The sequence below is a fragment of the Pelophylax lessonae genome (genome assembly GCF_965119305.1).
Source record: "Pelophylax lessonae genome assembly, chromosome: 13".
NCBI classification, from domain to species: domain Eukaryota; kingdom Metazoa; phylum Chordata; class Amphibia; order Anura; family Ranidae; genus Pelophylax; species Pelophylax lessonae.
In genome coordinates this window covers 94,003,930-94,016,626 of record NC_138780.1, presented here as the reverse complement: position 1 = coordinate 94,016,626, position 12,697 = coordinate 94,003,930, and the positions used below count along the sequence as shown (strand labels likewise).

At 43.4% G+C, this 12,697-nt stretch overlaps 1 protein-coding gene across 7 annotated transcripts in view; it reads left to right on the top strand.

Moving 5' to 3' along the window:
* The window catches only part of NPAS3 (neuronal PAS domain protein 3), a 676,849-nt gene extending 664,807 nt beyond the window's left edge, over positions 1-12,042 (top strand). For all 7 annotated transcript variants that reach the window (XM_082275689.1, XM_082275690.1, XM_082275688.1 and 4 more), the window contains 2 exons: positions 6,246-6,361; positions 9,015-12,042. In XM_082275689.1, coding sequence (XP_082131815.1) covers positions 6,246-6,361; positions 9,015-10,411 — 1,513 coding nt within the window. In that variant the 3' untranslated portion in view covers positions 10,412-12,042. The remainder of the gene's footprint in view (positions 1-6,245; positions 6,362-9,014) is intronic.
* The last annotated feature ends 655 nt before the right edge of the window (positions 12,043-12,697 follow it).

Below are 12,697 nucleotides of genomic sequence, written 5' to 3'. Positions count from 1 at the left end.
GTGTATGTGGTTTTCTTTGGGAAATTATATTCATTATAAAAATTTAATGTTAAAAGCAAGTGAAATTTTCTAACGACATTTGTCCACTTATCGAATGTACGAACAATTTTCGTACAAATATTCTTGTCCGAAAATCAATACATGTATGGCCAGCATAAGTCATACCAACAGGGACTTTGCCTTCCTGGAAGAAGCCAGCCTCTACATGTAGTTATGTATGTGGAAAGTACAAGGTCTACGACTTTACACTCTACAACACTATTGGAAAAACAAAATGACTTGTAACAGTGGTGTGGCATGTACCATACATTTACACAACTCCCATCTTTCTTCCACTGAGAGACAAGCAATGACTCATGCACCAGAAACTAACTTTGTAGCTTTTGCATGTTCAGGACATCGTCAGATCTTTGCAGGTACAGTACTAGAAAATGTTACCACAGTATATTTTCATGCATTTACAACATGCTGAAGTAAAATTGCTATAATGACTTTTCATAAATTGCAATGCACATTTCTAGCAGTTTGTGTCCTCTGTTGGAATAGAAAGGGAAGAGTTTGAATGAAATAAACTTTAGTTTTTGTCAGCCTTACTAAGTAAAAAAACATTTTGAAAAGATGAAGCTCCCATAACCCAGCCATGCTACTCAGGTGGCATCTAGTTATATGCTTATGTAGCCAGCTCATATGTCACACATGAACTTCCCTTTGGGCCAGGAGAGCTGTTGACTAAAAAATTCTGGCTGGTCCTAACACAGTTTAGTAGTTATCCTGTGAATCCTGATTGATACCCTGGTTACAGCCTGCATTCACACTCTTAGTATCTGTTTGTTGCCAGGTTCAGCCTCTGTGTGATTTAATTGTGCCTGAAAGCAGCTTGTTCTGATCTTTTAAATCTGCCAGAATGCCACCTGCCCCAACCAGTTTATGGAATATGCTCTAGGCTGAAATTTGGATACTTTGCTTTAGTTGATAATGATTTGTCATTGGTGGCCACAACATGGAATACTGTAAAACCCACACATACCCATCTGACACCTGGATTTTGCTATTTAATGATACTATATTTATTGGCACTGAGAACATTTTGGGAGGCCTTTACCCAAGCAGTTTTGAACTATCTAGTCTGATCACAATTGGTATAGACCAATTTCACATACATAAATAATCTAAACCAGTGTTTCTCAACCTTTTTTCAGTCAGGTCACCCTTTAAAATTCTGCACAATCTGGAAACACCCTATTCCTATTCTATAATGTAGAAAAATGAACTAATAGTTTTACATATTGCAGCAACATCCACACGCATAGGACACCTAGTGTTAGAGGGGAGTTATTCTTCCAAAGCAAACACACTGGTACTGACTAGTATTCTAATGTTTCTCTTCTCGCTCAGTTTCTGTCCCTCACTCAGCTAATGTGACCCCAGTGCTGACAGAGAGGGGCACAGAAGAATCAAGCAAGGATAGTGTGCAAGCATCCGACATCCTCCTTATCAACTGATGACGTCATTGGTTGTTAGGATGGTGACGGCTAGAAGGTTGTAATGGCGCATATTGAAAACTTGTTGCTTTGTGTAACTAAAATGCAGACTTGATCCACCCACTAGCTTGTATACAATTTTTGGACAATTTTTTGGCATTTTTCCAAGGCATCCCTGAAGAAACCTAATGGCCCCCTGGTTAAAAAAGGCTGATCTAAACAAACATTTTTACAAGTAAACTGAGAAACCGGGCTCACCACTGGACCTGCCAACCATCCAGTAACATTGCTACTACAACTGATCCTTATAAAATATCTCAAAATCTCTAAAAGAATCCTGGGGGCACTCAAAAACTGTAAATGCAGGTGCACTGAATAGCGCAGTTCTTGCGATTGAATGAATAACTGAATAAAACTGCTTAAAAAGATCCTTAGTGAACAGGCCCAAAAGGGAATAAAACCCCCAGCCAAAACGAGTAAAGCAGAACCACTCCAAAAGCAATTTTCTCCTTTAGCTAGCACAAGAGAAAAAGGATCAGCTAAGGGAACAAGCACTACAAGACAGCACATATGCTCAGCTTGCTCCTGTATGAGTTGATATCGCCACTGATGACTGATTTCAGGGCCATCCCTCTTCCTCAGGGCTCTAATTAGGAGAGTTGTAAGTGCAATATGAGTGTTTTTTTTCTTCTTTTATTCAATAGATAGTATAACCTGGGCTATTCACTTGTGCCTATGTTATGCTTTTTTGTAAAAACATTTTTACTCAAACTTACTTTCTCTTTCTTTCATTTACGGACACAGCTCCATATCTTCTTTGACCCTTGGGTTATGCTGCTCTCCATAGGAGCAGGAGTAGGCGGAAACAAATTTGACTACGCCCCTAGGGCAGTGCTAGGGGGGTATACTTCCCACTTCAAGAGAACTGAGGCTCTGGTCTGATACCTTTACACACTGGCAGGTTCAATTTTGGGGCCGGTGTTTGCCATCACCTTGGTCTCCCAGACCCTAACTGAATGGGCTAAGCTTCTGCGCCAGGATTTTAAAGGGGGTCAACATCCTCCTGAGCTGTCGGAGCTGACCGATCAATTGATACAGGGGTTACAGTATATCTGTGATGCCTCTCTGGAAGCGGCCCCTGTGACAGCTGTGACCCTTCCCCATATGATTTGGCTAAAATACTGGTCTGCGGACCAGGCTTCTTAAAAGGTGTTCACTGATCTCCCTTTTGTAGGAGATCGCCTGCTTGGAGCTTCTATGGAAGAAATCATTAAGGTTCTTACAGGAGGTAAGAGTACTTCCACAGGTAGCCAAGAGCAACGAGCCTTGTCGCAAACGTGGTCCTTTTTTCTCGGCTCACAAATGGCCCTTTCATCCCACAGGCTCGCAGAACAAGGGACAAAAATCCACCCGTAGAGGTTACAAGAGGCCCTGGGCTGGTAAGTCAAAAGTGGGTCCCACTGGTTCTGCAGACAAGCCCTCCTTTGCCTGAAGGGGGGCCCTCACCCGTATCTGGGGTTGGGGGATGTCTTTGCTTCTTTTCAGACCCGTGGATCTCTTGCATTCAAGACAAGTGGGTCCAAAAGTTAATTCAGTCCGGTTACAAGATCGAGTTTCGGTCCTTGCCTCCTGCAAGATTCTTCCGTTCCAACTTGCGCCTGTCCCCGGATCGGCAGCAGGACCTTTACGGGGCTGTGCAGGATCTGCTATCACAGGGAGTTATTGTGCCGGTTCCAGAGTTGGAAGGTTTTTGGGGATTTTATTCAAATCTGTTTACTGTTCCCAGGAAGGTAGGCCAGGTGCGTTCGATCTTGGACCTCAAGGGCCCCGAATCCCTTTGTGCAGATTCAGAAATTTTGGATGGAGTCTATTCGCACGGTGGTGGCATCTCTTCATCAAGGGAATTTTCTGGCCCCTATTGATATCAAGGACGCTTAACTTCATATCCCAACATATGTCGGGCTCCAGCGGTTTCTTCGCTTTGCCGTGGGAGAGAAGCATTATCAATTTGTGGCATTACCCTTTGGCCTCGCCTCAGCTCCTCCGGTGTTTACAAAAGTGTTGGCCCCGGTGTTAGCCTTGCTCAGGCAGAGGGGGATCGCGGTGCTGGGGTACCTGGACGATCTCCTTCTGTGAGCAGGGTCTCTGTCTGTCTTACAAGATGATCTGGACATCACTGTGCGAACTCTGCAAGAGTTCAGCTGGACGCTAAATTTTCAGAAATCAGTTCTGTCTCCGTCCAACAACCTGGACTACCTGGGCCTGACTTTGGATTCAGCCTCAGCCAGGGTGTTTCTTCTGGAGGCGAAACTGATGAAGTTACAGCATGCCATTCATCTCCTCTTGTCCACCCGTCGGTCATCTCAGGACTTGCATGCAAGATGGTCTCCACCTTTGAGGCGGTTCCATTTGCACAGTTCCATACCAGGCTTCTACAAAAGGAGATTCTTGCCAAATGGGACAAGAATCCTCAATCTCTAGACATGCTGATCCTGTTGAGCCTGGGGTGCGAGGGGATGCTTGATTTGGTGGCTCCATCCCTGGTGCTTCGATAGGGGAAGTCCTTTCTCCCCCTGTACTGGACAGTGGTTTCCACAGAGACCAGCTTGTCCGGGTGGGGAGGTGTCTTGGACAAAGATTCGGCTCAAGGGGTTTGGACTCGGGAGGAGTCCAGTATGCCAATCACTATCCTGGAGATTCATGCGATCAGACTTTGCCTGTCACTGTGGACCGATTGTCTGCAGGGGTGCCCAGTATGGATTTAGTCGGACAATGCCACGGCAGTGGCATATGTCAATCATCAAGGGGACACCAAAAGGGCCCTGGTAGCCAGAGAAGTTGCCGGCATTCTAAGGTGGGCAGAATGATATGATTCAGCCCTCTCTGCTGTGCACATTCCAGGAGTGGGAAATTGGCAGGCGGACTACCTCTTTTCACCCGGAAGTGTTTCAACAACTGTGTCTCCGGTGGGGAACACCTGATGTGGACCTGCTGACCTCTCGTCTCAGCTGCAAGGTTCAGAGATTTGTGGCAAGATCTCGGGATCCTTTGGTCAACGCCGACGATGCTCTGGTGGCCCCTTGGGGTCAGTATCATCTGATTTACGCCTTTCCTCCACTACAGCGTCTGCCGAGACTTCTACACAGAATCAAGGCAGAAGGAATTCCAGTCATTCTGGTGGCTCTGGACTGGCCTCGCCGGTCTTGGTACGCAGGCCTAAGTAAGGCTGGTAGCCGATGTTCCTTGGAGACTCCCTCTCACAGAAGATCTTTTGTCTCAAGGGCCGATCTTCCATCCTGCTGTACGGTCGCTGGCCTTAAAGGCCTGGCTATTGAAAGCCAGGTACTGAAGGATAGAGGGTTGTCGGATTCAGTGATTCCTACTCTGTTAAAAGCTATAAAATGTATATCTAGGAAGATTTATCATCATGTATGGAGGAAGTACATTTCTTGGTGTGAGTCTCGGGGGGGCGTTGGCGGCAAATTCCTTGGATCATACCTTTGTCTAGGAAGTTCATCACATAGCTCCTCCAGTAAGGTCCCTGTTACCTCCGTGGGACCTCAATCTGGTACTGTCTGTTCTTTAAAGACTTTTGAAAATATTCATGAACTTCCTCTGCCTACTCTGTCACAGAAGATGGCCTACTTGGTGGCTATTACTTCTGCACGCAGGGTGTCGGAGCTGGCTGCGTTGTCCTGTCGGTCACCTTACCTGGTGGTTCACAGGGACAAAGTGGTGCTGCGTCCCTTTCCGTCGTTCCTTCCTAAGGTCGTCTCTGGTTTCCACTTGGATGAAGACATTGTGTTGCCTTCTTTGTGCCCTAAGCCCAAACATCCTAAAGAAATTGCTTTACATTCCCTGGATGTGGTTCGGGCAATCAGGGTGTACCTGGCGGCGACTGAGTCGATTCGGAAATCGGATTCTTTCTTTGTTCTTATGCATTTGCTGCGACCTTCTCCAGATGGATCAGGCCTATTCCATTAGGGTCAGGATCCACCTTTCCCTGTTAAGGCGCATTCTACAAGGGCACTTAGTGCCTCCTGGGCCTTTCGTCATCAGGCGTCAGTGGTTCAGGTGTGCAAGGCAGCCACATGGTCGTCTGTGCATACATTCACAAAGTTTTACAAGGTGGATGTACTCACATCTGCGGATGCTGCGTTCGGCCGCAAAGTTTTGCAGGCTGCCTTTTGTAGAGGCTCCCGCATCTTGAGGGTGTATTTTTTACTGGTGGTAAGCTTCAGTTGTTCCTGGTTGGGCTCCTTGTTTACCTGGTTGGCTATTTTTCAAAGTGTCCGTCAATGAACGAAAGAGAAAATTGGATTTTTGTCTTACCGTAAAATCCTTTTCTCTGATGTTCATTGATGGACACAGCACCCACCCCTCTGTTTGAGTTGGGTTATGCATTTTTCTGACACTGCCTGTTTCAAACTGAAGTCCTATAGCAGGAAGTGGGAAGTATATCCCCTAGGACTGCCCTAGGGGCGTAGTTAAAAAAATTTTTCCGCCTAGTCCTACTCCTATGGAGAGCAGCATAACCCAAGGGTCAATGAAGATATGGAGGTGTAGCCATTAAAGGACATCAGAGAAAATGATTTTATAGTAAGACAAAAATCCAGTTTTGTCAGTTGGTGGCATTGATTATCTTTGTTATATCTCTTTAGCTTTTTTATAATTATGTGACCAGTTATGTATATGGTTATAAAGCAGTAGGTTTAATGGTGGTTTGAGGATTTTATGTCCATAAATCTTTTTTATTTGGTTTAGTTTACCAGAATACAAGGATATTCCGATGGATATTGCTCAGCTGCCACATTTGCCTGAAAAGACATCGGAATCCTCCGAGACTTCTGACTCAGATTCAGACTCCAAGGATAATTCAGGTGAGGCAGATATGTATGATAAATTGTTATTAACTAAGATGTTCTCTTATATAGGAATCCCACAAAATGAAGCTGTTTGGTTTGTGGTTACGATGCTCTTTATTGCTAACAATGCATCACAATAAAAGGTTGCTGTAGATGCCAAACACAGTCAAAAACCCAATTTGTACATTACCGTAATAGCGAGGAATATACTATCTGTAAATGGCTCCTGGAATTGTTATTGCTGCCAAAGTATGTAGATATGTTGGTGTTTTGTTTTGAATCATGTACAATAGAATTACATCTAGAACAGTTTTGGTTTCTATTCCTGACACCTCTGTACTTTATCTCTGATCAGATGTTGGCCACATTTTGAAAGAGGAAATCAAACCATCTACCGAATAGTAGATATGAAACTACTGTTTTATTTAGTTGTGTTATTAGGTAAATTATAACACATATCATGGGAAATCCCAGGATTATTGCCACAGATTCTTTGTAATGGCAGTTAAAGGACATATCCTCTGCTTACTGGGTGGCACATGGACATACTGTACATTTACATACGAGATAGAGTTTAAGGAACATACCCCAGCATTTATATCTACACAGGTAGCACAGTCCCATCACCTTTGAATGTGTCAAGGCAGATGTTGATTGTCCAGCTGTACACTGTGTTATGGGTAGGGTATGTTCCTGGCAATAAAACCAAAAAAGTGGCTTGGATAAGTTTAGAAATGTCCCCAAAATTACAGTAGAATATGACTACTACTAGCTTTTGTGCTTGTTTGGTCGGTATACAATGCTACTTTCTGAAGCCACATCCTACTTTATGAGGATGTGGAAGAACTTCCTGCTATAGGCCCATGATCAGTGTAACAGTGTAAAACTTGAGCAGGAAATGAAATGTCCAGAGTTCTGTTCAACAACAGTATACAGATTGCTCCTGTATATACAAGCCAGGTTTGATTTTTTCTTTTTCTAGATTTAGGGCTCTATGACACTCAGAGTAGTGTGGTGCTCTCTGAATAGTGATCTGCTTTAATAACACTTTATAAAGGGCATTTGACAGGCAGAGAGGAGACGGTATTGAACTTTTAAGGGTGATTTTAAAAAGCAGTACTGCTTGTCAAACTGCACTCTGAGTTTAAAATTCCATTCATGAAAAGGAAAGCATTGCAGCCGTGGTATATGAATAGCCCTGTCCGGCTGTTATTCTGCAGTTCAGATGCATAATCGGGAAGGGAGGGGGGCCTAAAACCGCTGCTCAACTGCCAGTTTTTAACACCCCCACCCTAACCACCTCTCTGAAAGAGACTTTAGATAATCACAGTTTTCAGCATAGTAAAATAGAAAGGTATTTTTACTGACCCTAAATTACAAAAAAGATTTACAGCAATTACATTATATACAACCCCATTTCCAAAAAAGCTTTGTAAAATCTGCAAAAAAACAGAACACAAGGTCATAAATCTATATTTTATTCACAATAGAAAAGAGAAACAACATTGAATGTTTAAACTAAGAAAATGCACCATTTTAAGAAAAAAATAAGGTAATTTTGAAATTGACGAAAGAAACACGTCTCAAAAAAGTTGGGACAGGCTAACAAAAAGCTGGAATAGTAAGTGGTACTAACAAGGAAGAGCTGGAGAACATTTTGCAACTAATTAGGGTAATTGAGCCACTAACATGATCGAGTATAAAAAGAGCATTTAGAGAGTCAGGGTGTTTCAGAAGTAGAGATGGGCAGACGTTCACCAATCTGTGAAAAGCTGAGCTTAAAAATTGCCAAACAATTTCAGAATAATGTTCCTCAACCTAAAATTGCCAAGACTTTAAATATATCATCATCTACAGTACATATTATCATCAAAAGATTCTGACACAAGGGACAAGGCTGAAAGACAATATTGGATTCCCGTGATCTTCGGGCCCTCAGATGGCACTGCATTAACAACAGGCATGATTCTGGGATGGACATCACTGCCTGGGCCCAGGAATACTTCCAAAAATGTCTGTGAACTCAGTTCCCTGGGTGTTTTACTGGCCCTCCTGCAGTCCAGACTTTTCACAGATAGAAAATATTTGGCGCATCTTGTAACGAAAATTTGGACAGAGAAGACCCAGGACTGTTGAGCATTTAGATTCCTATATTGGGCAAGAATGGGACAACATTCCTCTCCCAAAATTCCAGAAACTGGTCTCAGTTCCCAGACATTTGCAGAGTGTTGTTAAAAAAGAGAGGATGTTACACCATAGTAAACTTGGCCCTCTCCCAACTCTTTTGAGACAGGTTGCTGCCATCAGTTTCTATTTTCTATTGTGAATAAAATATGGGTTTATGAGATTTGCAAATCATTGCATTCTGTTTTTATGTACATTTTACACAGCTTCCCAACTTTTTTGGAATTAGGGTTGTATGAAATATATATATATATATATATATATATATATATATGTTTTTTTTTTTTACAAAAATTATTAAATAAATTAAATTATGTAATAAAAGGCAAGGCTATGTGCAAAAGGTACTTAAATTTAGTTTTTAAGGTTGTCAGACATTTTACCAAATAAACTGTTCTTTGTGAAATCACACTGGCGCTAAAAGTAATAATTTTGTACAGACTGAAGAATGTAACATAATAATCTATGTTGTTAATCCTTACAGAGGATAATGATAATCCGAAGTCCGATGGAAAAGGGAACCTTTCTGAGCAGAGTGAAGACCCTGAGCCTGATCACAAGCAACCAGGACCCCACTCTGACCCAGACATGAACTGTGATGAAGAGGCCAACAGCTCAAGCGATGCTTGCAGTGAAGAAAGTGAAGAAAGCGAAGACTGTGAAGTGAGGAAAACAGAAGAGGAGATAGAGCAAGGGGGGTTGGGTGCATTAGGGGCTATTGGCGCTCTAGGAGCATTGGGCCCTATGCACATTAAAGTAGAACGTTACACAGAAAGTGAAACGGACATGCGTGGACCTGAATCTTTGAGCTCTGATAGTGCCAAAGACTCTGAGAGTGGGGAAGAGGAGGAGGATGATGAGGAAGACACAGGTGTGCGTGTTACTGGTGTTCTAAGTAGACATCAGCGAAGAAAAAGGAGAAGGAGAAAGGGTTTGGGACCATGTGGAGGTCGTAGGAGACGTCTCTCTGGAGGATCCAGTCCTGGTGGGCTAGAAACCACATTGGGGGATCCCCCAAGACTGCTCCCTTCCACCCCTCCCCCCACTGGAAGCTGTTCTTCATCTGTGCTAAAGATCAAGACGGAAATGTCAGAGCCTATTAACTTTGATAATGACAGCAGTATTTGGAACTTCCCACCCAATCGAGAGATCTCACGAAATGAATCCCCTTATAGTATGACCAAGCCTCCTACAGGGGGCGAACATTTCTCCCCTTCCCCATCTTCCACTGCTGCTGCCCCTCCAGCCCTCCATGTTTCCATACCGGACTCTGTTCTCACACCCCCAGGTGGGGCTGAGGGACGCAGCAAAGCGCAATACTCTGGATCCTCAGGGGGCTTAGGCCCTGTCAACTCTGACCCTCTTTCACCTCCACTGTCTGCCTCTCCTCGAGAAAAACCTCCCCAAACAGGTGGCCCATCAAATTCCCTTCTGTACGCAGGTGAGCTGGAAGCACTACAGAGGCTTCAGGCAGGCAACGTGGTCCTTCCTCTTGTGCATCGCATGGCAGGAACCCTTGCAGCCACAGGAAGCAGTGGACAGAGGGTATATACTACAGGCACCATTCGCTATGCCCCAGCTGAGGTGACTCTGGCCATGCAAGGCAACCTGCTGCCCAATGCTCATCCTGTGAACTTTGTTGATGTAAATGGCCCAGGTTTTGGTTTGGATCCCAAGACCCCAATGGAGATGCTGTACCATCATGTCCACCGACTTAACATGTCTGGCCCATTTGGAGGAGCTGTGTCAGGTGCTGGTCTTACCCAGGTGCCTGCTGCCAGTGTCTTCACTACAGCTGAGGGGATATTCTCCTCCCTCCCATTTCCAGTGTACAGCAATGGCATCCATGCAGCACAGACTCTAGAACGTAAAGAGGACTAAAAAACAAAGGAGAGAGGTGAATGAAAAGTAGAGAGAATGAGGAGGAGAAAAATGAACAGACTGCAGGAGCAGGGAAAGACATTAATAAATGATGCAGAATGTAGGTGGCTATGTATTGGTCCTAGGGGCAGCTAAGCCTGGCCACCCAATGTCTCCTCCACTGCTTCCTAACCCAAGGCCGCAAAATTGGGTTTCCCTCATGAGTTGTACTTATGAATACCTTTTTCCCAAAGCATTCTGGGACCAGTAGCCCCGTCTTCCGCACCTCATACTTATAGCAGGGCTGCACAAAACCTTTTCTCCGTCAGCCTCTTTTTGCGGCTTTGGCTTAGTTGGCAGATGCCTCTCCTGGGGACCGCTCGCACTGTGCCCGTTGTGCCGTCACTTAGAGTTGGGGGCAACGGCTGCGTTCTGATCCTTTACAACCTAAAGTATTCCAGCACTTTGACTCACACCTAGATTCCCCCATTTTTGACCCCAGAACTTTATATGGTCTTATTTTTACTCCTCACCCAGTCACTGCCAAAATAATGAGACATGGCATTTTGTGTAGTACTTATTTTTTTCATTCTTTTGAGGCCTCTCCCTCTCTGCTGCTAGAACTTAGATCTGTTAACTCTTAAATTGCCAGAGAAGTCAATGCACTGCATGCTGCTCTGGCAGAAAAGAGTTAACTCAACTTGTACTACTGGATCCTGAAAGTGTTGTCAGCCTTTCATAAGCCCACAACATTGTTAAAAAATGGTTGAAACAGTTATCAAGACAGCTACGTATTGATGTACCAAGATGCCTTGTCTTTTCAAGGTTCGTGTATGTGTATGTTTAAAGATGTTTCTTACACTTGTCACTTGCAGGAAAGAAAGTTCTACACACCTGATTCATAAAGAAGACTTTCATCAAAGGTGGCTTCAGGCAGATCCCTGAAGTTAGCTGTTTGTAATGTCTTAGTATTATGTGAATTTCCCTTAGTTCACAGGATCTACAGTAGTTTAGAAGAGTAGCTGCTTTAAAGCTCTTGCTGAATAATCTGGCTTTAGGTGCTTGAGCAAGAGCTCCATAAGCAAAGAGTAGACTTACATAATGAGTACAGGTAGAATGGTTCTTTCTTCAGTAGTTTCCTTCTTGCCAAAACAATTCTCTGCATGCTATAGGAAAAGGGCTAAAAAGTAGAGTGTTCTGGTAACAGGGGTCTAACTGCTGCTATAATAGCCCATGCAACTTCTTTGGATTTGGAGGCAAGAAGGGCTCCTCACCAGCTACTAAGACTAAAGAACCTGCTTTATCCATTCCTGTCCAGGCACAGTTTTTATTCCAGAGTGTACTGATGCTGCTTTCTACGTAAATATAAATACATATGTGATACATGTAAAGACAGTGCAACATTCAAGTGTGCAATAATTAACAGCATTAGTGCACTCTTCATTATATAAAAATTGCCAAATGAGACCGGTTTTGCATCTCTATTCCTCCTTATGGGCCTAATAGATTGTATTTTCATCTACTAAAATATACACAAATGTCATTACAGATTTCTATAGATCTAGATTGCACAGTACTGACCAGACTATATCAGATTATCTGTAAAGTAAAATCATTACCTGTGTCATCTTTCCAAGCAACCCATTGCCCTGTGATAACAAGGACTCAACAATCTAGGGGTACGTAGGTGGAATCGTCAAATAATTTGTGGCAACTGCTATTGTTTTTCCAACAAGTGGTGCTGGTAGTGTCTGTACCTCTCACCTCCTCCCCACTGACAGTGTCTGTTTGTACCTTCCACCGCTCATCATAAACCTGATGAGATGAGAATCCAACCTTACAAGTTTTTTGAGCACTTTGCAGTGCTAAGAAAGTTGACTGGTTGAGGGCAATTGTAAAAATCCTTTTACCCTTTAAAATGTCTATAGCCTACCTTATTCATGGACAGTCAGCAAAATGCAGATTTACCAGCAGGACTCTGTGCTACAGCTAAATATTGGCATCATTTAATAAATAAGTAAATAAAAGCATATCTAGTAGTTGTCCCCAAAGTTGAAATTGATACTGCTATTTTCTGTGTCTGCAATCCAATGAATGCCTGCTAACCTCAACTCCATGGTATGCATTTACTAGGTTAGGGTGCCTTGCCACAACTGAAAGGATCTTTTCCCATACAGATCCTTGTATGGTAATCTCCGAACAGTTAAGGCCGCCATAGACAAGTGAAAAATGAACGTTCTGTCAATTGAAAAACGAAAATGGCGCATAAAATTATGCCATCATTTTATTTTGTTTTTCTAAAAACAA